Source organism: Sabethes cyaneus, chromosome 3 (genome assembly GCF_943734655.1).
Source record: "Sabethes cyaneus chromosome 3, idSabCyanKW18_F2, whole genome shotgun sequence".
NCBI lineage: Eukaryota > Metazoa > Arthropoda > Insecta > Diptera > Culicidae > Sabethes > Sabethes cyaneus.
Window position 1 is genome coordinate 4147605 of NC_071355.1, and position 26229 is coordinate 4173833.

General features: G+C 39.1%; 3 protein-coding genes across 3 annotated transcripts; 2 read left to right on the forward strand and 1 right to left on the reverse strand.

The window, feature by feature from the left end:
- The first annotated feature begins 5586 nt into the window (after positions 1–5586).
- Positions 5587–5976, forward strand: LOC128744159 (dentin sialophosphoprotein-like). The gene has a single exon (XM_053840966.1). The coding sequence runs from the start codon at positions 5587–5589 to the stop codon at positions 5974–5976; it is 390 nt and encodes a 129-aa protein (XP_053696941.1).
- Positions 5977–6954: 978 nt separating this feature from the next.
- Positions 6955–8519, forward strand: LOC128744161 (dihydroorotate dehydrogenase (quinone), mitochondrial-like). Its single transcript, XM_053840968.1, has 3 exons — positions 6955–6989; positions 7167–7688; positions 7760–8519. Exons 1-3 carry the CDS (start codon positions 6955–6957, stop codon positions 8517–8519), a joined length of 1317 nt encoding a protein of 438 aa, XP_053696943.1.
- An 8832-nt stretch (positions 8520–17351) lies between these two features.
- On the reverse strand, positions 17352–20912 carry LOC128744165 (uncharacterized). The gene has a single exon (XM_053840976.1). It carries the CDS (start codon positions 20910–20912, stop codon positions 17352–17354), a length of 3561 nt encoding a protein of 1186 aa, XP_053696951.1.
- Positions 20913–26229: the final 5317 nt, after the last annotated feature.

Genomic DNA, 26229 nt, shown 5'->3' on the forward strand with positions numbered 1-26229 from the left:
TTCATAGGTTTAGGTTGGGTGAGCGTTTTGAAGCAAATGATACATTATTATAAATATAAAAATTAAATCAAAATCGAAATTAAAAATAAATAAATAAATTAGGGAAAAATAGGTAAAAAGTAAAATTATTTACGAGTAAATAAAATCGAGGGACTAATTAAAAAACACTCACGATGCAACGATACAAAACATAATCCACAACTCTACAAACACCAAACGAAATAAAATATCAGTTCAATGGCTTAAAAAACGGCAGGAAATAGAAAGAGGAGTTTCTCCCTCCAGCGACAGTGGAGCTACCACCACTTTCGATTAGATGGTTCACTAAGTCAGAACAAAATTAATTAGGTCCGGCTATTCAATAAAAATTAGTTAAAATCTTTAACTTATTAAAGTAAGTGGTGCTTATTATATAGCACGATATCTGTGTATACGATCCGTGGCACATGAAGTGGATTAGCATAGTCAGAACCCATTAATATTATTCGGCCTGAATACGCCGACCCGGTTTACCAGCCCCTAGACGGTAGATCAACGAGTGATTGGCAAAATCCATCGGAAAAACGTACCCGCCTTCGAACCCCCGCTTCTGAGGTCACACGCGCTCCAGGGGAGGCGGTGACGGGCCGGGGTTAAGCAGTTCGATAGAGCAGGGAAAACCTCGCACCTGCAGTCGTAATAAGTAGTGATCGACATCGGACCGGGTAAAGTCCGGAAAGTCCGGTTCGATGTCCGGTCCGAAGTCCGATCGGAACGAAATTTTAGAGTCCGATTTTTTATCGGACCGGAACCGGAACGAAGCGTTCCGGAACCGGACCGGACCAGGAATTCCGTTGAAAGTCCGGAAAAGTCCGGTGCACTTTTGATAGTAAAACTGACCGCAGTGGAAACTGTCGCACTGTCGAACCAGGGAAATGCGTGTTCATAAGAATCTCCAACGTTTCCCTAGTAGTAACAGTGAGACTGACAACTTCTTTTTACAATTGCCCTAGGCCATTATTATGGTCTTTGACTAACGCTTTTTAGAGTCGCGCCGTCACAGGCAGAGTCTGGATGCTTTCGCAAAATTTGACTCTGGACTTTCTTTTGGCTTTGCGAAGCTCTGCGTTGTATTTGGTGAGAGATGCCCTGTAGGCCTCCCAATTAAACGTGATCTTTGTCCTGTTGAATAAACGCCCAGCCTCCCGAATAAGGTTGCTGAGCGATTCATTCCACCAGGATACGTCACGGTAGACTATCCGCGTGATTAACGGACAGTTTGCAGTATAAGCATCAATAATCCTACTTTGTAGGTCATTGGCTTCAACGTCCAGCTCAGCTGGTGTGCGTATATTAATATGACAGGAATTCCGAGAGTTTCCCAGATGTTCTCTGAATGAACTCCAGTTGGTTTTCTTCGGATTTCCGGATTGTTCTCTCCTGAGAGAGTTTGCCTCAATATCAAAAACGATATGCCTGTGGTCTGATAAACTTAGTTCGTCAGAGACATGCCAGTTTTTGACCTTCTTAGCTATAGAAGTGTTGCACAGAGTAAGATCTAGGACCTCATCTCTGATAGCATTAACAAAAGTTTCGAACATTTTACTTTGAAGAAAGTTTCAGCATGGCTTAAGTGTTCGAAGTTTGAATCAGAACGGTACCTAGTTAGCAGCTAGGTTTTACTTTGCTTTACTTTACTTTACTTCGGCGACAATCCGTTTATCGAATCCATGCCGAATTCAGGAGCCGTCTCCACATTTCTCGGTCTTGGCCTACCTCTCTCCAGTCGCCCCTAACACCCGCTGCTCTAACATCATCGTCAACGGCGCTCATCCACCGGGTACGGGGTCTGCCTCGAAATCGTCGGCCTCTATCGGGTTCTCTGCTAAATATTGTTTTCGCTGGTCTCTTTTCCGGCATCCTTGCTACGAGGCCCACCCATTGTAGCCTGCCGTGTTTTATTCACTTCACAATATCCGCGTCTTTGTATACTTGGTATATTTCATGATTCATGCGTTTGTGCAACACTCCCTCGTCTAATATGCCGCCAAGAATTGATCGCAGGATCTTATGCTCAAAAACGCCAAGAGCTCGTCGATCGCTCTCTTTCAATGTCCACGCTTCGTGGCCATACTGTACCACCGGGAGAGTTTGCGTCTTAAAAAGCGCTAGTTTTGTACGGAGTTGTAGGCTACTGGACCTCAGCTGGCTACGTAATCCGTAGAAGACCCTGTTGACAGCCGCTATCCGCCTTTTTACTTCACGGCTCAATCGGCTCGTTGTCACATGTTACTAACGTACCAAGGTAAACAAATTCGTCGACCACTTCAAAAGTATCTCCAGCTATGACCACCGCAGTTCCTACACCCGAAGGACTACCACACTCTCTACCAGCCACCATATACTTTGTTTGGGTAGAATTTATGATAAACCCTGTCCTCGCAGCTTCTCCCTTAAGATGCGTGCGCTTCTTTCACAGCACTACGGTTAACACCGTCATACATAAACATGACTAGGACTTGCTTTATATGTTTAAAACTAATTTTTTTAACTTCCTCAGTATTGAGGAATGGCAATAATTTCGCTAGCAACTCCACTTTCTGCTTAAGGCTCCCAAACAAGTCCAGCCAATTTATTTTTGAAAAATTAGCAAATATCTGTGGGTCTTGAAACCGAACGCTTCACAGCATCGGCTCGTACATTTCGATCCCTCAAAATTTAATTTCAAACAATTCATTTTAAAAGTTATGTAATTATGGCACTTCATCTTCTTGGTAATGCCATAGGTAACCGAATTTCACGCTTATGGTCCAATTTAAAACATAACTACAATAGTTTCAACGGATTTTTCTAAATTATCGTATAGGTTTGGGCGGAAGAGTATCAGATTTTCATGAAGTACTATGGCTTCAAGATATACACTTGCACCTTTTTCTCTCTAAGTAGTAATTCCTTATAATCGCTTGGAATGAAAGGGGTACAAGTGCACAACTTAGAAGGAAAGAGGTGTAAGTGCAAATTACATTTTCAAAAATGTCTTCTAAGTCCCGAAAATCAAAATGCTTTTCCAAGACATCAATAGAATTTAATAAAGAAATGTTAACACAACCATAGTGCGTCATTAGTTTTGTATTATATGACCTGACGAATTTTATAGATGATGTTAATTTTGGAGCTGATTTTCTCGAAATTTACTTTTTGTCATTTACACCCCTTTTCTTCTGATCCACTCAATTGCTAATCATAGCAATTTTTGTTCGATTATAGTCACTTTAACCAGCTTGGGTCATTCATGACTTCTGCGGGGTTGGGATTTGAACTCGGGTCCTCGGCGTGAGAGTGGTGAATGCTAACCACTACGCCGGGACTGACCCCATCAGCACAATTGAATGGAAAACATTTTGATGGTTACTTCTAAAGTTACAGCTGTTTGTATCAAACGTGTCCTGAGTGCATAAAAACTTTAATTGTGTTTTTATCGAAATCATATTTCTAACTTCACTACTAATTTTTATAAAGCGGATAAAATTATTATCTTTTTGACCCATCGTTTTAGCATCGGTATTGCATTTATTGAATTTTTAGAGGCGTTGAAAGACAATTTTTTTATTAAAAAACTGACTTTTATATCTGAATGTGCACCATTTTGGAATGCACTTAAATTTTCGAAAAAAGGGTAGGTCAAACAGAAAATAACTTAGTTTAGGAATTTTCCATGATGGGTAAGCTGCCAAGCACCAGTCAATGGTGCCGCAATTTTTTTTATAATCCGCTTCAAGGAGCCGTATGGCGTTTAGAAGTTACAGATTACAGGTTCCACACATTCAAAGCTTTGCCTTTGACGTTTACCTACTTTTTTAAAATTGGTAAATTTTCCATCCGGACAATTTCGGACTTCCGGACCGGAATCGGACCGGAACCGGAACAGAACTAAATCGGACCTAAAAAGTTCGTTCCGATTTTTTACCGGACCGGACCGGACCGGAACCCGGACTTCAATTTTCGTTCCGATGTCGAACACTAAAGCAGATCAAAAGCCAGAGGAGTTCATCGCAAGCAGCAACGGTCGGCCGACCAACAGCACCGGTAGCAGAAAACCAAAGTAAACACAGCATCGTGAGTAGAGTGGAAAAAAAAGTTAGGTTAATAAAAGATTGTAAAAGTTTAATTTAGGGTTTTGATCTCTTGATCCCGAAAGTAGACCCGGAGCCGACCCTGAAAGCCTTCGCGTTCTCAAGGTTGAGCTAGCCAGTGAGAAAAGAGGTCTTGAGAGCCCAGCCCCTACACGGTTCCCAGTGGTTCGACCAGGAACCAGGGGTGAACTTAACCGAGGCCCTTCCGGCCTCGGAGGTAACAATTGGCGCCCAACTTATAAGTCGAACACGGATCAAGATTTCAAAAATAGTTTTTGAAAACTCGGAGTGTAGGAGGAACTTGTAAAATTGAATTAATTTTCCAAACTAAAACGCACAAGGGTTTAAGTGAGTAACGATTGCGCAAATCATACTTACCGTTTCAACTGAATTTAGCCTAATCGATAACTTACGCTTATTAAAGCTACGATTTGCGATTGTGGGTGAACTAAATAGATTTACGCGAAGCAAATTTAGTTTAATTGAGTATTAGAGAATCAATTAATGGGTCTTGACTAAATAACATTCGGAAATAATACGTTTGGTACAAAGTATTCGGATTAAAAAAAGTTTGTGGACCTTTGTGATCATATATTTATTTCGTTTTTCTTAAATTATCGCTAAAATGGATTTACAAAATTCATATAAGACTATGAATGTATCGCATCTTACGATAGAAGAGGTAGAGCATGAGCTTTTAATCCATAATCTTCTATTTCGAAGAGAGGATCATGAAAGCGTCAAGCGACGTAAGCTTAAAGATAGGATGAAAGAGGAAAGGGCGATGGGATACGTATCCGCCGCATTTGCTCGGACATGGCGCTCCGCTTCCGAAGAAATCGCTTTGATCAATTCCACTCTCACATAAATTGGTGAGATTCTAGACCATCCAAAAGTCGATACTAGACAGATTGAAAAATTAAGAACGAGAATGATTCACTACCGTGTCAGAATTGCTCACTTATCTGTGGCATTAGACGCGAGAAAATATTCCTCACAGGTTAGGGCCATCGAGAAGCAGATTAATGAGATTTTTGAGAAGCATTTCCGTTTTCCGTCCGCTCCTAGAACCGAAGAGTCGGGAGAAGGGCCAGATGAGATGGGTATTGAAGAAGCTTTACTAGAAGTGAGAACTGAAATCGATCATTTGAATGAGACAGTAGTTGCACTAGAGGACGATGACGGGTCTTTAGAGGGTGCTGTTGGGGGACAGAAATCAGCCCAGTCCAAAGAATATGAATTAGAATGTACAATGAAACGATCTGAAAATATATTAGATAAGTTAACAGAATTTGAACAAGGGAAAATTGAAAATATTGGACCATTGATAAAGGCCTTTAAGGATTTTGTTTTACAAACATCCGATCAAGAAAGGGCGAGAAAAGAAAAAGAGATTCAGGCGGAGAAACATAGAAAATTGGAAATGGAGGAAAATATTAAAAGAAAAAGAAAATTAGAAAAACTACTATTGGAAATGAATGAAAAAATGAAACTGCAAACTGAGCAAAATAGCGCCCCCGCGATTTCCTTCGAAAACCGAGAAGAAGTACTCAGCGTAACAGAGGAGAAAAGTGAGAAACAGGAAAAGAGGAAGAAATTGAAATGGAAGGAAATTGAAGGTACATCAACTACAGATGTTTCCGAATCAGATGCCAAATTATCGACAGAGCCAATCAGTAGCTCCGATAGCTCAGATAGTTTCAGGAAAAGGAAACGGAAAAATAAGAACTATAATAAGGAAAAACCCCAAAAAACCGTTATGTCGAATCCGTACACGTCGACCGAAAATTCTTCGACTGAATCGAGCGATAGCTCTGAGTCGTCATCAACGACGATGTCTGATAGCTCATCCAATTCCAAATAGTCCCAAAATCGAAGGAATAAGAACAGAAAACATCGAAAATCGAAACGAAATAAAGAACCGATGAAACGAATTCCTATCTCAGAATGGCGATTGAAATATGACGGTAAGGACAATGGACGTAAATTGGCCGAAAAAGCAGCTGAAGCGCGAATTTCTTCCGCCAGACCTAGACTTTCAACTAGAAACCCAAGCAAGCAATCGCAAACAAGCAAGAGGGGAAAAGTTTGCGGATTATTTCCATGATGTACAGAAAATTTTCCTGAGTGTCAACCCGGATTGAATAAACAAATTCGACATAAGTATGGAGCTTAAGCTGACAGTTCAATATTTATAAGTACTCAAATAACTGCGGATGAAATACTAACTCTACTTTTAAATACTTAGAATTGAAGCTGGTAATATTTTCGGAGCTTGGACCCCAAAAGCTCTACTTAAATGATTTCATGAATCGTGGGGCCCCAGCAATTGAACATTCGTGAGTCGTATAAAAAGTTTAATTGAAATACTTACTTACTTAAGTGACTTGCCGTCCTAAGACAAAGCCTGTTGTAACGGACGCATCTAATTAAACGTTTATTAGATTATTTAATCAAATCCCAAATTCATTTTATTTTCTGTAACTAAAGAAGGTTTTGAAAAGTAGGTTCATAAATCGTGTATTTTCAATACCTGCGTGTACGAATTGTAGAAAGATTAGAAGAAAGGATCAACAAAACAAACCATAATCCAAAACCAGGTATCTGAGCAAGACCCCTTTGGTGATTAGGCTGCATAGGTAGTTACAGTGTACCACGTGTATATGCACTTACCATGTTTATCAGGCAGGGTCCGAACGGTCCGAACACACTTTACCCCCGCCCCAGGTAGCGTCAAAGATAAGCCGGGAGAAAGTAACCTTTGTTTTGACTAGCGGAAGGAACAGGCAGAGTAAATAATTTCGTATTATTCATTAGGTAAAATTGTCTACGCCCTTTAACAATGAATGCACGAAAATGGAAATACCAACCAACCAGGTACAGTTCAGGGAATCAGTCGGTAAATAATTTCCCACTTCTCTATCTCTTTCACCACACCTGGATCAAATGATTTGAATTTGTATCGAAAGATAGGAAAAACCAAAGTTATCACTTTCACTCCAATTAGCCATAAGGATTTAGAATAATTGAATTTACCTAACTACGTATAAATAGATCAGCTTTACGAAAAAATAAACTAGTGCAAAATCAGACCAGCAGTAAAGCTTCTCATCCGAACGATCCTTTTGATTATTCTCCACAGCCAGCTCAATCACACTGCTCAATCATGAATCCAGTTCGCTCTCTATTGAAGGTAACAGCGCTCGGAGCAGCAACCTTTAGCATCACCTGCCTGTACAAGGGAAATGAAAGGTTCTACGAAAACATTTTCATGCCGATCGTTCGGCTCGCTCCGCCGGAAACTGCTCATCATCTGGCGGTGTTCGGCCTGAAGCTGGGATTGATTCGACCCGGATATCAAGATCCCGGCGTTCTGCGCACCCAGCTGATGAATATGGTTCTGCGCAATCCGGTCGGTATCGCTGCCGGTTTTGACAAACACGGCGAAGCGGTCTGTGGACTGCATCTGCTTGGGTTCGGCTTTGTGGAGGTCGGATCGGTTACGCCCCAGCCGCAGCCGGGAAACCCGGGACCGCGAGTGTTTCGGTTGAATGAGGATAAGGCGATTGTCAATAGGTATGTGTGTGAACTGAACGTGTTCTGTTATAATGGTAACATTGTTTCATATTACCAAATTTTTTTTTCAGATACGGATTTAATAGTGAGGGCCACAAAGTAGTTTACGAGCGGCTGAAAGAAGCTCGTCAAAAGTGTGGCGAAGATGTTGCTTTAGGAATTAATTTAGGAAAGAATAAACTTTCAAAGGATGCGATCCGCGATTACGTGAAAGGAGTGAAACGATTTAGTGGCTTAGCTGATTATCTCGTTATCAATATAAGTAGCCCGAATACGCCCGGTTTGAGGACTATGCAAAACAAAAGTACGCTTTTCGTATTGTTGAGTGAAGTCCTGAAGGTACGGAGTTCCCTGCCGCTGGCAGAACAAAGACCTATTATGGTGAAACTGGCACCGGACTTGTCCGATGAAGACATCCAGGAGATAGTCACAGTTGTATGCAGCAAAGCATGTGCCGTCGACGGACTAATCGTATCGAATACAACCATCGAAAGGCCATCTAGTCTGAAGAGCATCAATGCCGGCCAGCTGGGCGGCTTGAGTGGGCAGCCATTGTTCCAAAGATCTACCCAACTGGTGGCCAAGGTGTACAAATGGACCGAGGGAAAGATTCCCATCATCGGCGTTGGAGGGATTTTCAGCGGTCGCGATGCGTACAATAAAATTCTGGCCGGTGCCAGCGCGGTTCAACTATATACGGCGTTTATTTACCATGGACCACCGATTGTGATACGAGTCAAACAGGAGCTTGAGGAGCTACTGAAAGCGGACGGGTACGACAGCGTGCAGCAAGCCGTCGGCAAGGGCGTAGATCAGATCTTACAAAGTTGATGATTGGTTCTAAGAAGAAAGATTTTTAACGTAGAACTACGTTTTTGTTTTCTATTCTATATTGGGGTGCACTTTAGAAATTCGAGAAATGTGCATGTAACGAAAAGTGGTTATGGTTTGCGCGCATAACTCAGCCATTTTTCAATGGATTTTCGAGATATTTGTATCAATCGATCAGTATTTTTTCTAAAAATTGATAAATATAGCAAAAAATCAGAGGGGTTGTGTACAAGACACGACCGCATATATAGGTGACGCAGGACTACGTAAGTCTCTTTGTAGTGATAGTAGCATGTATTCAATCATTCAAATAATCATTAGATTCTTCATGTATACATGCTATATGCAACATATATACATGCTACATACGTTGTATGTAACATTTATCAAAGTAGTAACATTGCATACGTTCAATTCTCAAAAGATTGTGCATTTGAAAACAATTTAACAAAATCAAGAACACAAACTATTGCTTTCCTGCTACCTTACTGAAATTAAAGATTGTTTTTATTACCCATGGTTCCCCACGTTGAAGGGATTTTACCTATTCAATCCTATTTTATCAACAGCACATCTTTTCACTACACTTGTAATGAAACGGCAAGCATGCGTATTCATACAGAGTCGTATTATAACCGAACACTACAGCTGTAGTACATTTTTCCAACACAGATATCAAATTCGCCGAGGTTTAATCGTCTCGTAGTAAATAATTTGCGATCTTTTCGGACAACGAACTTGTATCATTTGTTCTGGCACTTCCCTAACACAGACATCAAATTGGACTAGGTTTAATCGCGTTCGTAAGAAATCTGTTGGCACGAGGGGGGTTTGTCACTCTTTCTGGCGTACTTCCCAAGCAATGACATCAAAATGGTCTAGGTTTAACCACGGTGTTAAGAAATCTTGTTGAAATGAGGATACTTTGTCACTTGTTTTGGCTTACTTCTCAAGCACAGATATCAAATTGGTATAGGTTTAGATCATCGCAAAGAATCTTCCAACCAATCACGAAGCGAGAATTCTGGTAAAACATAGGTTCATTATTTTCAATTTTTCAATAGTTCAACATCAAGAATTCATACTTTTCTTCATTTGGGTCAATTCTTAGAAGATTTGCCAATCGATTGGTGTAAGAATATTGAAAATCGATCGGAAAATCGCTGAGCTATTAGCGCTCAAAACCTTTCATTTTTCGTGACGCTCGCATTTTTCGATTTTTTGGAATGACACCCTATCTCAAAACTTGCCGTAACACGTAGTCCTACGTCAATATAAAAATAATTTGTCAAATTACTATTAAAAAAAGTATAAATAGTAGGTATTGTCAAAATCAGCCAATCACATAGAAGCACTCTTTTGCTTCCCAGGCCCGGGACGACAATTTTATACACCTGCGGCTTCGTTTACTTCGATTCTAGAAAAAATGTAACCGAACCCTTGCCTTCCAGTAGGACAAGAATTATTCATTACCAGCTAAGCTGGACAAAATTGAAGTCCTGAAGGTAAACAACTTTTGTAAAAATTCGAAATTACCCACACACTTTGATCGATGTTATTATTTAAACATAGAACCTAGACGAATTCGATGTCCTGAAAGTAAACAAGTTTGTCAGAGTGTAAAACCATCCTTCCAATTATGCTTACTCTTCGATCGATCTAATCATTCGAACATTAACTTTAATCAAAGTTGATGTCCTGAAAGTAAACCGTTGAAAAAAAGAACGCATCTACCTCTTCTCTTCAATCGATTATATTATATTATATTCTCGTTACGTTATATCGAAGTAAAAACGAAATTTATTCCTATTCGAAAGAAATAGATTGCAAATGACAGGGAACCCTTAGAAAACCGCTAACTTTCAAATTTCACGATAGTTGGTCTTATAGTTTGGAAGATTCGTTAAGAAATGAGAAAAAGCGAAGAGTTTGTAAAGATTTTGTTAATTGATATTTGTAAATCTAAATAACGAAATTGTCTCATAATTTACAACGTTTAAGAAATAGAAATAATTTTCGCACAGTAGCAATGCGAGGTCATACCATAATGAAAGTTAACACTGTTGTTTTTATTAATTTTAAACAATTACGTTATATCGATGTTACTTTGAATCGAGGTTACTTTGTATCGAGGTACAGGTATACCTCGATAGTACGTACGCCCGCGTATCGTTTAGCGTGCGTACTATCGAAACGTACGTAATATCGAATCACAATTTTTAAGGTAAAGTATTATTTTTATTATGCTAAATATTGTCTAAAATTTCCAAATTTTAATATATTATAAAATAAATAATTATTTTGGGAGCGTGTAGGGCGCATATGCCTACATAGTTGCGTTGGTAAAAGGAAATGCTTATCAACTTAGGGACCAATTGCTTCAAGAAATGGTTAATTGGTTTCACTGTTCCTGGTTTTTGCTGTCAGGTATTGTGATAGTGTTTGAGGTGTTCAAGTTCGGAATATTTTATTGCAAGGGATCAGCATCGCTTGCTTTCGTGTCTCGTTCGTTGCAAAACTTTGGCAAAAAATTTTTTACGGAGCCGTGACAATTACCCAGTTTTAAATTCGAGCCAGTAGTTTGAACTTTGGAATAGTAGTTTGCATTGTAGTTTACAATAATATTTGACTCAGGTGAAGGGCCGAGGTCGCAGAGCAGCAAATTTATATGTAACGTTTTGTAAACAAATTAGAACGCGTGATTTTGATGACGACCTCGATGTCGCTATCTTAATTTTGCGAGAAATCTCATCCTCATCTAACAAGACGGATGCAATAATATTCGCCCACACAGTGGATTCGCGCGGGACTAGTTTATGTTTCGCTTACGGAAATAAATGTGCAAGGCATAATTTTCAAATCATCGAAACGAATTCAGGCCCAAATACGTCGCAAACGCTTTCTAAACGACTATTTATTTGCAATGGTGATCGCGAAAAGTTGAGATGAAATGTAATCGCTGACACGTTGTTTCGTTGGATCATATCATCTACCAAGATGAACCCTGATCTGTACCTTCCTCTACTAACATAAATCCTATCCCATAATACTTGGTGAGATGCAGTGGTACCTGCGGTCTCTAGCAACAACACGTATCGGACTAATATTCCTTCCTTTTCCCATGTAGTACAGCCTTTTGGTCGTGACCGGCGGCATTATTGGTCAATTTTCAAAGTATTGAATCAGTAGAAGTTGCACAACGAGTATGTCATGCTACTCCCAAGCACCATTCAATTGGTAGTGCAACTACGGGCAGTCTACCTAACCTAAGCTAATTATAAAATAAATAATTATCTTGGTAAAATTATTTTAGAAAAAACACTACAAATGTCAAAAAATATTTGAAAAGTAAAGCAAAAGGAATTCAAAAACATTTAGTTCTTTGAAAAATTCTTTCTCAAATTGAAAATTTACATATTTTAATCGAATAAATCTAGGTAAAGGTTTGGTACATAGTTGTCAATAAAAGCTGAAATGTTCGAATCTCGGCTAGGCGGTGCTGCTAGATAGAGTCAGTAGGATTGTTGCACTAGCCCCGTAACTGTTCTGTACTCTAACAGCCGGCTGCGAAGTCTGTCGATAAAGAAGGGTCAAATCTTAGAAAGATGTTTAAGCCCAAGGCTATGCTTTATGGGACAGACGTGCTTTTATTTAGCAACATGCGCTTGTAAATAAAAGCTTAACTGGCCAATCTTCCAAATTTTAAATAAAAAATGTGCATTTGTGTTTAACTTTACAACAAAGTTAATATGGATAGTTTAATTACTAGCGCAACGTGATTTTTCCTCCAAAGAAAGTAAAATAATTCTCGTATAATGACGCACAACATATATTTATAAATTAGTCAGTTGCTCTCATTTTTTCACACTTCACTTTTGTCCATATGGGACAGTTACGCTTTTATGGGTAGTAATCATATTACACGTATTTGCCGAACACCAGTATCTGCAAACCAACGAATATAACATTGCCTGCTATTCCCCCATCGCAGTTAAAAAGATTGTGAATCACAGAAAAGGTTAATTCCCTGAGCAAAAATCTGCAAAATCAGAATGCTAAAAAATAACTGTTATTTAGAAAGTATATTTGATTAATTTACTGTTTAGGAACTGTTTTTATTTTAAAATAATGGTTTTTACATTACATAAATAACTGATATTAATCAAATATTTAGAATTATTGAATACGTATTTGCTTGTATTGACTCATAAATATTCATAAAAAAGTTTCTGCTTTATATAGAAAATAAAAAAAATCATTGCTGGAAAATGTACGTACTATCGAGGCAAAATGTACGTATTATGGAAGGTACGTATTATAGAGGGTACGTACTAACGAGGGTACGTACTATGGAGGTATACCTGTATTACTGTACTATAAAAATATATTCTTGTATGGTCTTGTATAAAAACGTGATGGAATTTTTCATGTGACATGAGGCACCAATTTTCAGTGTTTGTTTAAAGACTAGACATGAAATTCTTAACAAGTTTTTGAAGTAGGACTACTTCTTTGATTTCTATATTGGGGTGCACTTTAGAAAAACGAAAAGGGAACATGTAACGAAAAGTGGTTATGGTTTGTACGCCTATAACTCAGTCATCCGTCAACAGATTCTAGAGATATTGGTATCAATCGATTGGAAATTTTTCAAAAATTCCATAACAATACAATAGATTCCATGTTTCCCAAACAGACGTTTAATAATTGAGAAAATATTAGACTATATTCATTATTTCATTATTTTCATGTTCTTGCCTTCCCACGCCAATGCTTCCCTAGCACAGATGACAGAAATATATACGAGATGAGCTATGGGTTTTGATTGTATTTAAATTACGCTCTATAGAATCCGCTCGAAAATTGTTGAGCTTCAGTGGGTGTTGCTTGCTCGGAATAAGGCATCGAAGACATTCAAATTCACCAAGCAAGACGCCAACAATCCGAAGAAGCCACCGACTCGCCCGCCAGCGAACGATATGGTTTTTACTGCTATCAATACCCAGTAAAATCAATGGATCCTCGCTGCAAGCCGTTAGAAGTAAATCGCCGCTAGCCACAATTGTGACGTTCCAAGGTTGGACACATTTGTGAAAAAGGTTTTGAAATTAGCTGTCGAAAAGCTGGTCCAAACAAAAAGAACAGGCGCTTCCGATTTGTTCAAGGTTGATAAAACGGACGAAAACAATATGTGTGCTAACTGCTGCAAAGGCGGCTCCGATTAAAGCTGTACTACTGGAGTAAATATGCGGGTGCCCCGAACAAAAATCTACTAAGCCAATGAAAACCGTAGCAAAGGCACCGAAAGCCCCAGTCAAAGGAAATCGTTCCAGCGGAGAAGGTGCCCGAAAAAAACTGTTGCCTAGATGTAAATTTCCTTGATTTGCATTACTAATATCTGGTAGAAAACAATCAGTTCTTTTAAGAACTACTGAATAAAAAGTATACGAAGCAGTTAAATTGATTTTTCTCACATTTTAAAGTGATGTTGGCAGTTTAGTATGAGCGTTCGAAGTATGAGCCCGTCGGAAATTACATGTTTAAACTGTATTAAGACAAACACAACTGTGAGTGCACGTCTGCCATGCTCGTTGCCGTGCCATCCCTGTGTTCAAACAATGTACGGAGTACGGTTTCATTGTACCGCCTTTCTTTCGTGTCTATGATTCTCTGCCCTACGTTGATCCGCCTTTGTTACAACTTGCTGCCATTTGCTCTGGTATATAATCAGAAGTAAGTCGGCTAACGGCATCATTTTTGCATTGGCATTGGTACGGTGCAGAAGCAGAACAGACAGCAGAGAGTTGCGATTTCCCTCTCTGGACTCGGCAAACTGGTAAAACGCAGCGCAGCGGCAGCAGCAGTAGCGGATCATTGTTTGGTGTAGAGTGCGCTGAACGTGTTGGTACCGGAGCATCGATCTATTATCAGCTATATTAGAATATTTGGTTGCGGGAGCGGAAGAGCTTGAATCAATGGAAAATGCTCTGTCCGGTAACCATTGTCACCATTGCCCTGGGAGGTGTTGTTTCAAACATTCAAGCCATTCTGCTGGCCGGATTTTCAACCACATAATTTACCACAACACGTCCTTTTTAGGACGAACGAATTTGTTTATGAAGAGATGAAAATTTTCTGCATACTAAATTTCTTTACTTAAATTTCCAAATGTCGCTGATTCTTTAAATCATGAAGAATTTCTTCTGATTTGATCTATAAAACGATAAATATGTGGTGACTCACCATGCGGTCTTCTAACTTATTTTTGCCTTCCCACGCCAATGCTTCCCTAACACGGATGACAGAAATATATAGGAGAAGAGCTGTGGATTAAATTCCCTTTGAATCAAAGTTTGATTGTATTTAATTTACGCTCTATAGAATCCGCTCGAAAATCGTTGAGCTTCAGCTGTTGCTACTTCCCCGGAATAAGGCAACGAAGACATCCAAATTCACTAAGCGAGACGCCAATAAACCGAAGAGTCAACGGATCTTCGTTGCATGCCGTCTCGAAGTATATCGCCGCCAGCTACAATTGTGACGTTTCAAAGTTGGACACATTCGTGAAAAAGGTTTTGAAGTTAGTTTTCAACAAGAGAAAGCTGGTCCAAACAAAGAACTGGCGCTTCCGGTTCGTTCGCCTACCAAACTTGCTAACGAGAAGCAAGATTACTAAGTCAATAAAGACCATAGCAAAGGCTTCGAAAACTCCAAAGCCAAAAGAAGTTCTAACGGAGAATGCGGTTCGAGAAAAGCTGCTGCCAAGCAGTAAATTTCTTCGATTTGTATTATTAACAGCTGCTAGAAAACAATCAGTTCTTTTAAGAACTACTGAATAAGTATATGAAGCAGTTGAATTGATTTTGCGAACGGCATCATTTTCGCGTTGTTTGGGTTACAAATAATAATGAGAGTTACGACTTTATCTCCCTGTCCGGATCCGAACGCGGCAAAGGTGGTAAAACTCGGCAGCAGCCGATTATTGTTTAGTGTGGAGTGGAAATTACGCCGACCGTGTTGGATTCGAAACATCGATCTATTATTGTCAATTGCAACGAAAATTGTCCAATCAATAAGTGCGCAATCGCTCATAAAAGTACTATTTTAGCTTAAATCGTTTCGGTCTCTTCGGCGCACTTATTGCTTGGAAGATAAAGAAAAAGTGCGCCGAAGATCGAAACGGTTTAATGCAAAATAGCACTTTATGAGCGATATCGCACTTTGGATGGTACAATTTTACTTGCAATTGACAATAAGCTGCTATAATAGAATATTAAATATGCTAGAAAACCCAAAGTTTGGTCGCGGAAGCAAAGGGTTTAAATTGGTGGGAGTGATGTCCGAAATTTTCAATTATTCGATTACCGATTAATCGGTGAGCCTTGTCTGCACTAATCGATTAATTCAACTATTCGTGCTAGAGAGCTTTCTGACAGCTCAAGCACCCACACTAGCGAACACGAAATACGCGTGAATATACATGATGTTTACCTCATTTTGGGGAACAGCTGATGCTGGAGGAACAAACCGAAAAATAGCGATTACTAGTTGTGTTTCTCCATTTGCCACACTGCAGAGCACATATTTCGGTCAAATTTTTCATCCTGTTCCAAATTCAAGCACATATTTTGAAAATTTGCTGGTATTTAAGCCAGCGGAAGACGAAACTCATTCTGTACCTTGGTGACAAAGGAATGCATCTCTTTTGTTTACTGTTGTTGTTTGCCTCATTTTCAAGCACCAATACACACATAACTGGAAAGGTCTAGTGGTCTTCGATTAGAAATATTCGCATATTTCTTTGCATAATTCGATTAATCGAACAATTATGAACGATTACCGAGCATTATTCGGGGATTATACGTACTGATTGAACTATTCGATTAATTCAACTACTCGTGCTGGCATTATTCGATTAAAAATTATTCGAATATTCCTTGTGTTATTCGATTAGTTGAATTAATCGAACGATTAACGGACATCACTAAGCCCATCTGAAGGACGAAAGTTGACAATGGACACTACGAGTCAGAAATTTGAGAATTAGAGATTAATGAACGGACCTTTTCAGGTCCACCATATAAATTAGCTGAAGAGTTGAAATTATGAATTTCTCACATGGAAGAACACAATTCTTTAATGCGCAACTTGAGCATCTATATATGAAATTCATACAAAAATCACCGGCTTTAGCATTGGGAGACGAATTGCGCTACATTCGTAGTCCTACTTCAAGCCTGCGCCCGTGCCACTAGGCATGGACCCTTATACTTTTATGATCACTTTACATTGGGAAACTTTCGTTTCACTTTTAACGTTTCTCTGGAGTACTTGAATATCAACCTCCTGAGTCGTTAAATTATTCGATGGAGGTAAACAAGAAGCGACCTCCAACAACGAGTAACTAGTCATATTAACTTCGGGACTACCGCAATCAAAGGCAATTAGCCCATGCCTTTCTAAGGAAAATGCATTACCAAAACAAAGTATAATGCAATAGATCACGAAGCACAAATTCGCCCATGTACATGGCCTAATTGTTTTCCTCTTTTTTGGTTTTGGTTCGGGGATGTTTGAAACTAATTCCCTTACCTTATTTAAATCTACTTCTGGTCGTTTACCCCAGTTTTTGTTTACTTGTTTTACTGCCTTACGTTTCCTATCAGGATGCAGTTTCTTAAGTGGCATATTACTTTTATGGTTTGTGTTTTGTTTTTGAACACAATCCCGCACAAGGCGTTGACTTTGTTTGTCAGCTGTTTTAGCGATCTTTGTTTTTCCATTAGAGGCCATTCACCCAACCTAATTTCTTTCCTACTGGGAAATACACGTTTAATGCGCGCTGGTTTTTTTTAAATCCAGACGACTTGGAGCTCTCCAAGGGATCTTCTCCCTTTGATTAATTCTTGCCAACTCAAAGACAATCTTCGAATTTATTATTGACGAAGATAATTTACGCGTAGGTGAGCATACTGGACTTTTTTCCGCATGAAAACCGACAAAGGAACTCTCTGTAGAAGAGTTATTTTTGGTTTTCGCATCGCTAACTGTCACTTCCTCCTCTACGGAAGGTTCAACATCCAGCACTGTCAATTTACAGGCTGGTCTTTTTGTCTGTCCGTCTTGCGTTTGTACGATCGCCGATCGTACCTGTCCGTCCTTCGACGGATGAACTTCCTGTATTACACCCTTTTTCCAATTCCCCTTTCGATTCTCATCCATTATCATGACAATATCGCCTACCTTAAGCGGAGGACAATCATAATTCCACTTGGAACGTTTTCCAAGTGTGGGTAAATACTCCTTGACCCATCTGTCCCAAAACTGTTTAGCCAGATATTGGACTCTTTTCCAATGCTGTCTGGAAGCTTCGGTTTTGGATACATCATCAAGTGAAGTTTCCGAGTCTCCAACACAACCGAACAAGAAATGGTTTGGTGTCAGTGGCTCGTCATCTTCTGAATTTATCGGAATATTTGTTAATGGTCGACTATTTATCTGATTTTCGACGACAGCTAATAACCCACGTAAAACATGCTCAGGCATAGTCGTACTTGGGAGTAAGGACTTAACTTCCTTAACTAATCTCTCCCAAGCTCCTCCGAAATGGGGGGAAGCTGGGGGGATAAAGTGCCAATCGATTCCCTTCCCGGCTAGTCGATGTTGTATGGCTTTTAACTCGTTCGATGCTCCGATGAAATTAGTACCGTTATCGCTATATAATTCGGAAACCCTGCCTCTTCTACTTTGGAGAGAGTTTAGACACACCATGAATGAATCTGCGCTTAGATCATAAGCTAGATCTAAATAGACAGCACGTGTGGTCATACAGGTGAATAACGCACCCCATCTTTTTTCAGTGCGTCTTCCTATTGAGATGATATAAGGCCCAAAGTAATCAACACCAGTCAAAGTAAATGGTTTAAAATATGGCTGCATCCTACATTGTGGCAATGCGGCCATTATTGGAATATTAGCTTGAGCATTTTTATTTTTGCAGAATTGACAACTCCTTTTAAATTTCCTTACGGCTTCTTTAATGTGTATTATATGATATTTTTGCGTTATTTCCGCAATTATAGTATTCTCCTTTTGGTGATTAAAATATTCATGATTCATTATGTGGTGTTTCCTCGGCAAAATAATAGGATACCGTGCTTTAAATGGACTGCAATTCGCATTTTCAAAACGAGTTCTAAATCTTAGAATTCCATCTTGATCTAAGAAAGGAGCTAAATTAAGGATGTGGCTATCCCTTTCTATAGGTAATTTTTTGCTGAGATTAAAAATTTCTTGATTATAAACATCCTTTTGGGCCTTTTTGAGCAAAATTAATTCTGCCTCTCTCATGTCCAGAGCAGTTACAATCGGATTATAGTCCGATTTATTCCATTTCTTCGTAATTTTTTTGGCATTGCATATTACCCTTTTTAATCGGGTCCAATCAGAACACCAGTTTATCCACTTATCATCAATATCCTCAACATTATCTTGGGTTTGGAAAAGATACATCGGTCTAAGTTCCAAATCAGTCGAACCGTACCCCTTTCGAGTAGGCCAATTATTTTCAGGCTCTTCTAAAAATGATGGTCCCTTAAGCCAAATGGAATTTTTTGAGATTTCCCTAGTCCCCTCATCTGCGGGGTTATTTCGCGTGTCAGCATAACGCCATTGTTTTTCAGTTGATGTCTCTAAGATTTCTCCAACCCTATGTTGAACAAAAATTTTATACTTTCTGGATTCAGAATGTATCCAGCTCAATACGGTAGTTGAATCAGACCAATACGTAATGCGATTGATTGGTGGCCTTAGTTCCTTGACAATAGAATTGACCAATCTCGACCCCAAAACTGCAGCTTGCAGCTCAAGCTTTGGGATTGATAAGGTTTTTGTCGGCGCTACACGCGCCTTCGCTGCTAATAAAGAGGTATCTACCCCATTCTTATGTGTTGTTACTAAATAAATCGTACAAGCAAAGGCAGCTTCTGAGGCATCGCAAAACACATGTAAATCTCGTTTTAATATTTGAGAACTAATTGAATAGCACCTATTGAAACTGCGGTCTTTAAAACATTTTAACTGTTCTAACCACTCAAACCATTTTTGTTGCGTACTATCTGAAATTGCATCATCCCATCCTATGCCTGATTTCCAAATTTCTTGCATTAAAATTCGAGATCGAATAGTTATATTCGACATTAGGCCTAAAGGATCATAAATATTCATTGCTATTGACAATACATTTCTTTTAGTAAGCTTAATTGGAATCGTCTCGGGTATTTTGATGTTAATCTTAAACACATCCTTTCTAAAATCCCAATTCATTCCCAGAATTTTTTCATAGGAATCCTCCATATGTTCCAATGAAATATTATTCGTATCAGATACTCGATCTTCCGGTATTGCCTTTATAATTTCCTTAGAGTTTGAAATAAAATCTCTCATTCTAAAGTTACCATTTTCGTGAATGTCAATTACGTCTCGAATTGTTTTTATAGCTTGATCCAAATTATCAAAGCTATCTAAATAATTATCAACGTAATGGTTTTTTATGATGGCTTTAGCTGCATCCGGAAATTGATCATTGAATTTTAGCGCATTAAAATTCTTTACATACTGAGCACATGCTGGTGAGCATGTTGCCCCAAAAATCATTGATTGCATTACATACACCTCAAGCGGCACATCATTCCGTTTTCGAAACAAAAATCTCTGGGAATCCTGATCCTCCTTACGGATAGCGATTCTATGGAACATTTCTTGGATGTCCCCAGATATAGCAAATCGATGCTCTCTAAATCTAATTAAAATACCTAAGAGTGACTCTGTTGAATCAGGACCCGTTAAGAGTTTCGAATTAAAGGAAACTCCTTCAGATTTAGCAGCAGCATCAAAGACCAACCTATGTTTTCGTTGCTGTTTATTCTCATTTACCACTACAAAATGTGGTAAATAAAACGTTGTTGGGGTTAATTTAACAGAATCAGCTGGAGAGAGCTTCCTAGCGTATCCCTTTTCCACATATTCATCTATTTTATCGTTGTACCATTTTCTCAAGTTAGAATCATTTTTCATTCTCTTTTCTTGAGATAATAACCTTGATAAAGCGCCTGGGAAACTATTAGGAAAGTTTACCTCATCCTCTTTCCACAACAAACCGATTTCATATCCCTGCTCGATCTGTTGGGTTGTATTTTTCATTACCTCAACTGCTCGTTGATCATATTTCGAAAGCAATTGCTCTTGAGGTACTTTGACACCAAAACCTTCGGTTGAAAAATAGTCCGCCATGATTTGACGCATCGACTGGTCTTCATCAAAGGGCTTATCTTTTTCCTCTTCCATGACAAATAGATGTTCAACAGGAGTTGATTTTGTGGCCTGATTCACCATTCCGTGAATCGTCCAGCCTAACTTCGTCTTTCTAGCAATTGGTTCATTAAACCCTCTAGTCTAGTCATAAGGAAAGCATGAGGCAACCCTAAGAGAATTAAAGGTTTTGCCTCAATAAAATTTTCTATTTTAACATCCTTCAGATAATGATATTTATTTAATAATTTCGCCTTATCTTGAGATTGTGACGGTAGGGTAAGTTCGCTTACCGTCCTCATACCTTTTAAAGTGTAGCCTCGACCATCCATACCATGAATTTACCTGGACGTCTAAACTTTCGGGCTCACGTATGGTTTTTCCATTTGTCCATGCCAGCGTCATTGGACGTTTAATACCAGTAATATTTAATTTGTTAATTAAATCTTGTTGGATCAAACTGACAGAAGATCCTGAACGCATATATTCTAAGGGTCTTATTGCCATTCTTAAGTGTGACAGGAATTATCTGATAATACACCTTTTTTCCCGCCAAATGACAATTTATGGTTTCGGTATTTTCCACTCTTCTTCCATTGGAATGTAGAAGTGGATGGTGCTTTCTTTCATACCCATTTACATTGCAACGCATTGCCTGTTTACATTCGCTGACCCTATGACCTGGGTTGCAGCACGAAAAGCAAAGTCTCTCTTTTATTGCCACCTCGTATCTTTTCCCTGTTCCCAACTGTTTAAACTTATAACAGTCGGAAGTCTTGTGGTTTTTCTTGCATACCACACAAGTAAATTTAGACTCCTTTGAGCCCTGTGAGCCGTGATAATTGACTCGATCTAACCTTTCAGTTTTAAAGGTTTTATCCGCCAAGAAAGCGGTCGCCAGCTTTTCTTGCGATTTTAGCCATTTATAAAATTCAGTGATACTTGGAGGCAAAAATGGATCTTCATCTGAAGAAAGTGCCTTTTGCTCCTCAATGTTTTCAATCCATTTTGATCTATAACGAGATCACGAAGCAATCTCTGATCATGTAAATAACTTTCCTGGTTAATACATTTCATATTAGTAACCAGGTTTCCTACAGCAGTTATGAAATCAATTACAGATTGAGGATTATCATGTCGAGGGTTCCTCAATCTGAATATGTCTTGCAAAAGACTTGAGTGGATTGTCTCGACTCTTCCAAATAATCTTTCGAGACGAGACATAATTTCATTAACGTTATTGGAGTCTAAAAATAATGCGCTTACTGCTTTCAAAGCATCTCCCTTTAAATGTTTCTGCAAACGATTTAGGTTTTCTAGATCAGAAAAACCTGCTTCCTTCGTCGTTTGCTCAAAAATTACTTTAAATCTTGGCCATACCTGGTGTGACCCATCATAATATGGCAAATCAATCAATGATTGCCTAGCTAACAATTTAGTAAAATTTTCATTGCTTCTAGTCATCGAATCCACATTCAATTCTTCTAACTTTGCCCTAAGATTTTTAACTAATAATTCTTGGTCTGTACATTTCGTACAGATCCACCTTTCTGACTTTTTGGGAGCCTGTGTGAGCTTGGCACAGCTCAAGTGAAACCATCGGTCACACTCATCACAGGCTACCAAATTGTCATGGTCATCTGCCTTGTCGCACAAACGACAGTGACCGATTTTATTGGTTACAAAATACCATACCGCCATTATGATAGTATCAAAATTAAAAATGAACTTACGTTTTTGATACACTTCTTGCCGGTTCAGCAGACACCGTCCCTTGTCGATATGGAAATGCACCAGGCTTTGCCGGTTCAGCAGACACCGACCCTTGTCAGTATGAAAATGCACCAGCTCTTGCCGGTTCAGCAGACACCGACCCTTGTCGGTATGAAAATGCAGCGGCCCTTGCCGACCCTTGTCGGTATGATTAGAACTAGTTCCCTGCTAGTATTCCGAGTTCAAAGATGTGATATTACACCTGGAGCACTGTTGTTGATCTTTTGGCGCCAACACACCATATAAACTTGCCTGTGCAATTTGCTAGCACCGTAGGCAATCTACTTCGATTCGTAGCCTTTCCAGTTTCTACTAGGATATATGGCTAACCCGTGTGACTACACACGTTGGACTTTTGCCTGCGTCAAAGGCACTCTACGTCCTGCTCCTCTCTGGAGCCACCAAAATGTGCGGGCGTTTTATTCGAATTCAAGAGAGCGAAGGATCCTCTTATTTTTACGTTTCCTAGATACGGAAACGGAACGCGAATTTCTTCCTTAAGAACAGGAAGATAGCCTTAGCACTTGGTTTGTGAGTTCGGATTACAACGTTCCTTAAAACAGGAGACGTCTAAGGGTCATGTGATATCATTCCTTAGCAACAGGAAAAGCATCTACATGCGAGGTCTTTAGAACTAGAACACTACTTTATTAAATCGAAACTTAGCTTATATAGTCACAATTATTTACATTACAGAAAAATTTCCCTCTTTTGGGTATCGCTTACATTCTATCCTAATCAAATGTCCAAAAGTTACAAATTCCATCAAAATGTCATAGTAAGAATGAAACGGATAGTTCAATTCATATCAACATAACAGAGATAGATATAAAACTATGTGGGTCTATTTGCCTACCAATACATAAACTTCTATTTGATTTGAAACATGAATTTAAAAGGAACTTAATTTGTATGATAGAAAGAGAAACACATATTTGTCTTAATCTATAAACCTACTCTAAGCATCCTATGGACCTACGTTTATGCTTTCTATGCACCTATGCATTCAAATCGTGGCTTCGTTGCTCTAATACAATGAAAGAGTTAAAATTTCCCTTGCGCATGATAATGCACACAACACGTGCATGGATACGCTGCTGTCACCGCGTGTGGGCGTATGCAAATTAGATAAACAGAAAAAAGGGGAAAAGGCGTGGAAAGGCGAAAAGAGCACAAATCCTTTTGCCCTCGTCCTTTTCATTTCACTTTCGTTTCGGTGTGATCTCCACCTAACGCAATAATTCACCAGGATGTCTGATGCCAACTCATTATAGGCAACAGATAAGCCAAATTTAAGCGGTACGACTTCACAACAGCAATTAAATCAAAAGTATAAGGGTCCATGCCTAGTGGCACGGGCGCAGGCTTGAAGTAGGACTACGAATGTAGCGCAATTCGTCTCCCAATGCTAAAGCCGGTGATTTTTGTATGAATTTCATATATAGATGCTCAAGTTGCGCATTAAAGAATTGTGTTCTTCCATGTGAGAAATTCATAATTTCAACTCTTCAGCTAATTTATATGGTGGACCTGAAAAGGTCCGTTCATTAATCTCTAATTCTCAAATTTCTGACTCGTAGTGTCCATTGTCAACTTTCGTCCTTCAGATGGGCTTAGTGATGTCCGTTAATCGTTCGATTAATTCAACTAATCGAATAACACAAGGAATATTCGAATAATTTTTAATCGAATAATGCCAGCACGAGTAGTTGAATTAATCGAATAGTTCAATCAGTACGTATAATCCCCGAATAATGCTCGGTAATCGTTCATAATTGTTCGATTAATCGAATTATGCAAAGAAATATGCGAATATTTCTAATCGAAGACCACTAGACCTTTCCAGTTATGTGTGTATTGGTGCTTGAAAATGAGGCAAACAACAACAGTAAACAAAAGAGATGCATTCCTTTGTCACCAAGGTACAGAATGAGTTTCGTCTTCCGCTGGCTTAAATACCAGCAAATTTTCAAAATATGTGCTTGAATTTGGAACAGGATGAAAAATTTGACCGAAATATGTGCTCTGCAGTGTGGCAAATGGAGAAACACAACTAGTAATCGCTATTTTTCGGTTTGTTCCTCCAGCATCAGCTGTTCCCCAAAATGAGGTAAACATCATGTATATTCACGCGTATTTCGTGTTCGCTAGTGTGGGTGCTTGAGCTGTCAGAAAGCTCTCTAGCACGAATAGTTGAATTAATCGATTAGTGCAGACAAGGCTCACCGATTAATCGGTAATCGAATAATTGAAAATTTCGGACATCACTCCCACCAATTTAAACCCTTTGCTTCCGCGACCAAACTTTGGGTTTTCTAGCATATTTAATATTCTATTATAGCAGCTTATTGTCAATTGCAAGTAAAATTGTACCATCCAAAGTGCGATATCGCTCATAAAGTGCTATTTTGCATTAAACCGTTTCGATCTTCGGCGCACTTTTTCTTTATCTTCCAAGCAATAAGTGCGCCGAAGAGACCGAAACGATTTAAGCTAAAATAGTACTTTTATGAGCGATTGCGCACTTATTGATTGGACAATTTTCGTTGCAATTGACAATAATAGATCGATGTTTCGAATCCAACACGGTCGGCGTAATTTCCACTCCACACTAAACAATAATCGGCTGCTGCCGAGTTTTACCACCTTTGCCGCGTTCGGATCCGGACAGGGAGATAAAGTCGTAACTCTCATTATTATTTGTAACCCAAACAACGCGAAAATGATGCCGTTCGCAAAATCAATTCAACTGCTTCATATACTTATTCAGTAGTTCTTAAAAGAACTGATTGTTTTCTAGCAGCTGTTAATAATACAAATCGAAGAAATTTACTGCTTGGCAGCAGCTTTTCTCGAACCGCATTCTCCGTTAGAACTTCTTTTGGCTTTGGAGTTTTCGAAGCCTTTGCTATGGTCTTTATTGACTTAGTAATCTTGCTTCTCGTTAGCAAGTTTGGTAGGCGAACGAACCGGAAGCGCCAGTTCTTTGTTTGGACCAGCTTTCTCTTGTTGAAAACTAACTTCAAAACCTTTTTCACGAATGTGTCCAACTTTGAAACGTCACAATTGTAGCTGGCGGCGATATACTTCGAGACGGCATGCAACGAAGATCCGTTGACTCTTCGGTTTATTGGCGTCTCGCTTAGTGAATTTGGATGTCTTCGTTGCCTTATTCCGGGGAAGTAGCAACAGCTGAAGCTCAACGATTTTCGAGCGGATTCTATAGAGCGTAAATTAAATACAATCAAACTTTGATTCAAAGGGAATTTAATCCACAGCTCTTCTCCTATATATTTCTGTCATCCGTGTTAGGGAAGCATTGGCGTGGGAAGGCAAAAATAAGTTAGAAGACCGCATGGTGAGTCACCACATATTTATCGTTTTATAGATCAAATCAGAAGAAATTCTTCATGATTTAAAGAATCAGCGACATTTGGAAATTTAAGTAAAGAAATTTAGTATGCAGAAAATTTTCATCTCTTCATAAACAAATTCGTTCGTCCTAAAAAGGACGTGTTGTGGTAAATTATGTGGTTGAAAATCCGGCCAGCAGAATGGCTTGAATGTTTGAAACAACACCTCCCAGGGCAATGGTGACAATGGTTACCGGACAGAGCATTTTCCATTG

Coding starts and splice junctions, on each gene's coding strand:
- LOC128744165 (XM_053840976.1), bottom strand. CDS start 20,912: ATGGTGAATCAGGCCACAAAATCAACTCCTGTTGAACATCTATTTGTC.
- LOC128744159 (XM_053840966.1), top strand. CDS start 5,587: ATGAATGAAAAAATGAAACTGCAAACTGAGCAAAATAGCGCCCCCGCG.
- LOC128744161 (XM_053840968.1), top strand. CDS start 6,955: ATGAATGCACGAAAATGGAAATACCAACCAACCAG. Junction 6,990..7,166: donor TGGAAATACCAACCAACCAG/GTACAGTTCAGG, acceptor ACGTATAAATAG/ATCAGCTTTACGAAAAAATA. Junction 7,689..7,759: donor GATAAGGCGATTGTCAATAG/GTATGTGTGTGA, acceptor TTTTTTTTTCAG/ATACGGATTTAATAGTGAGG.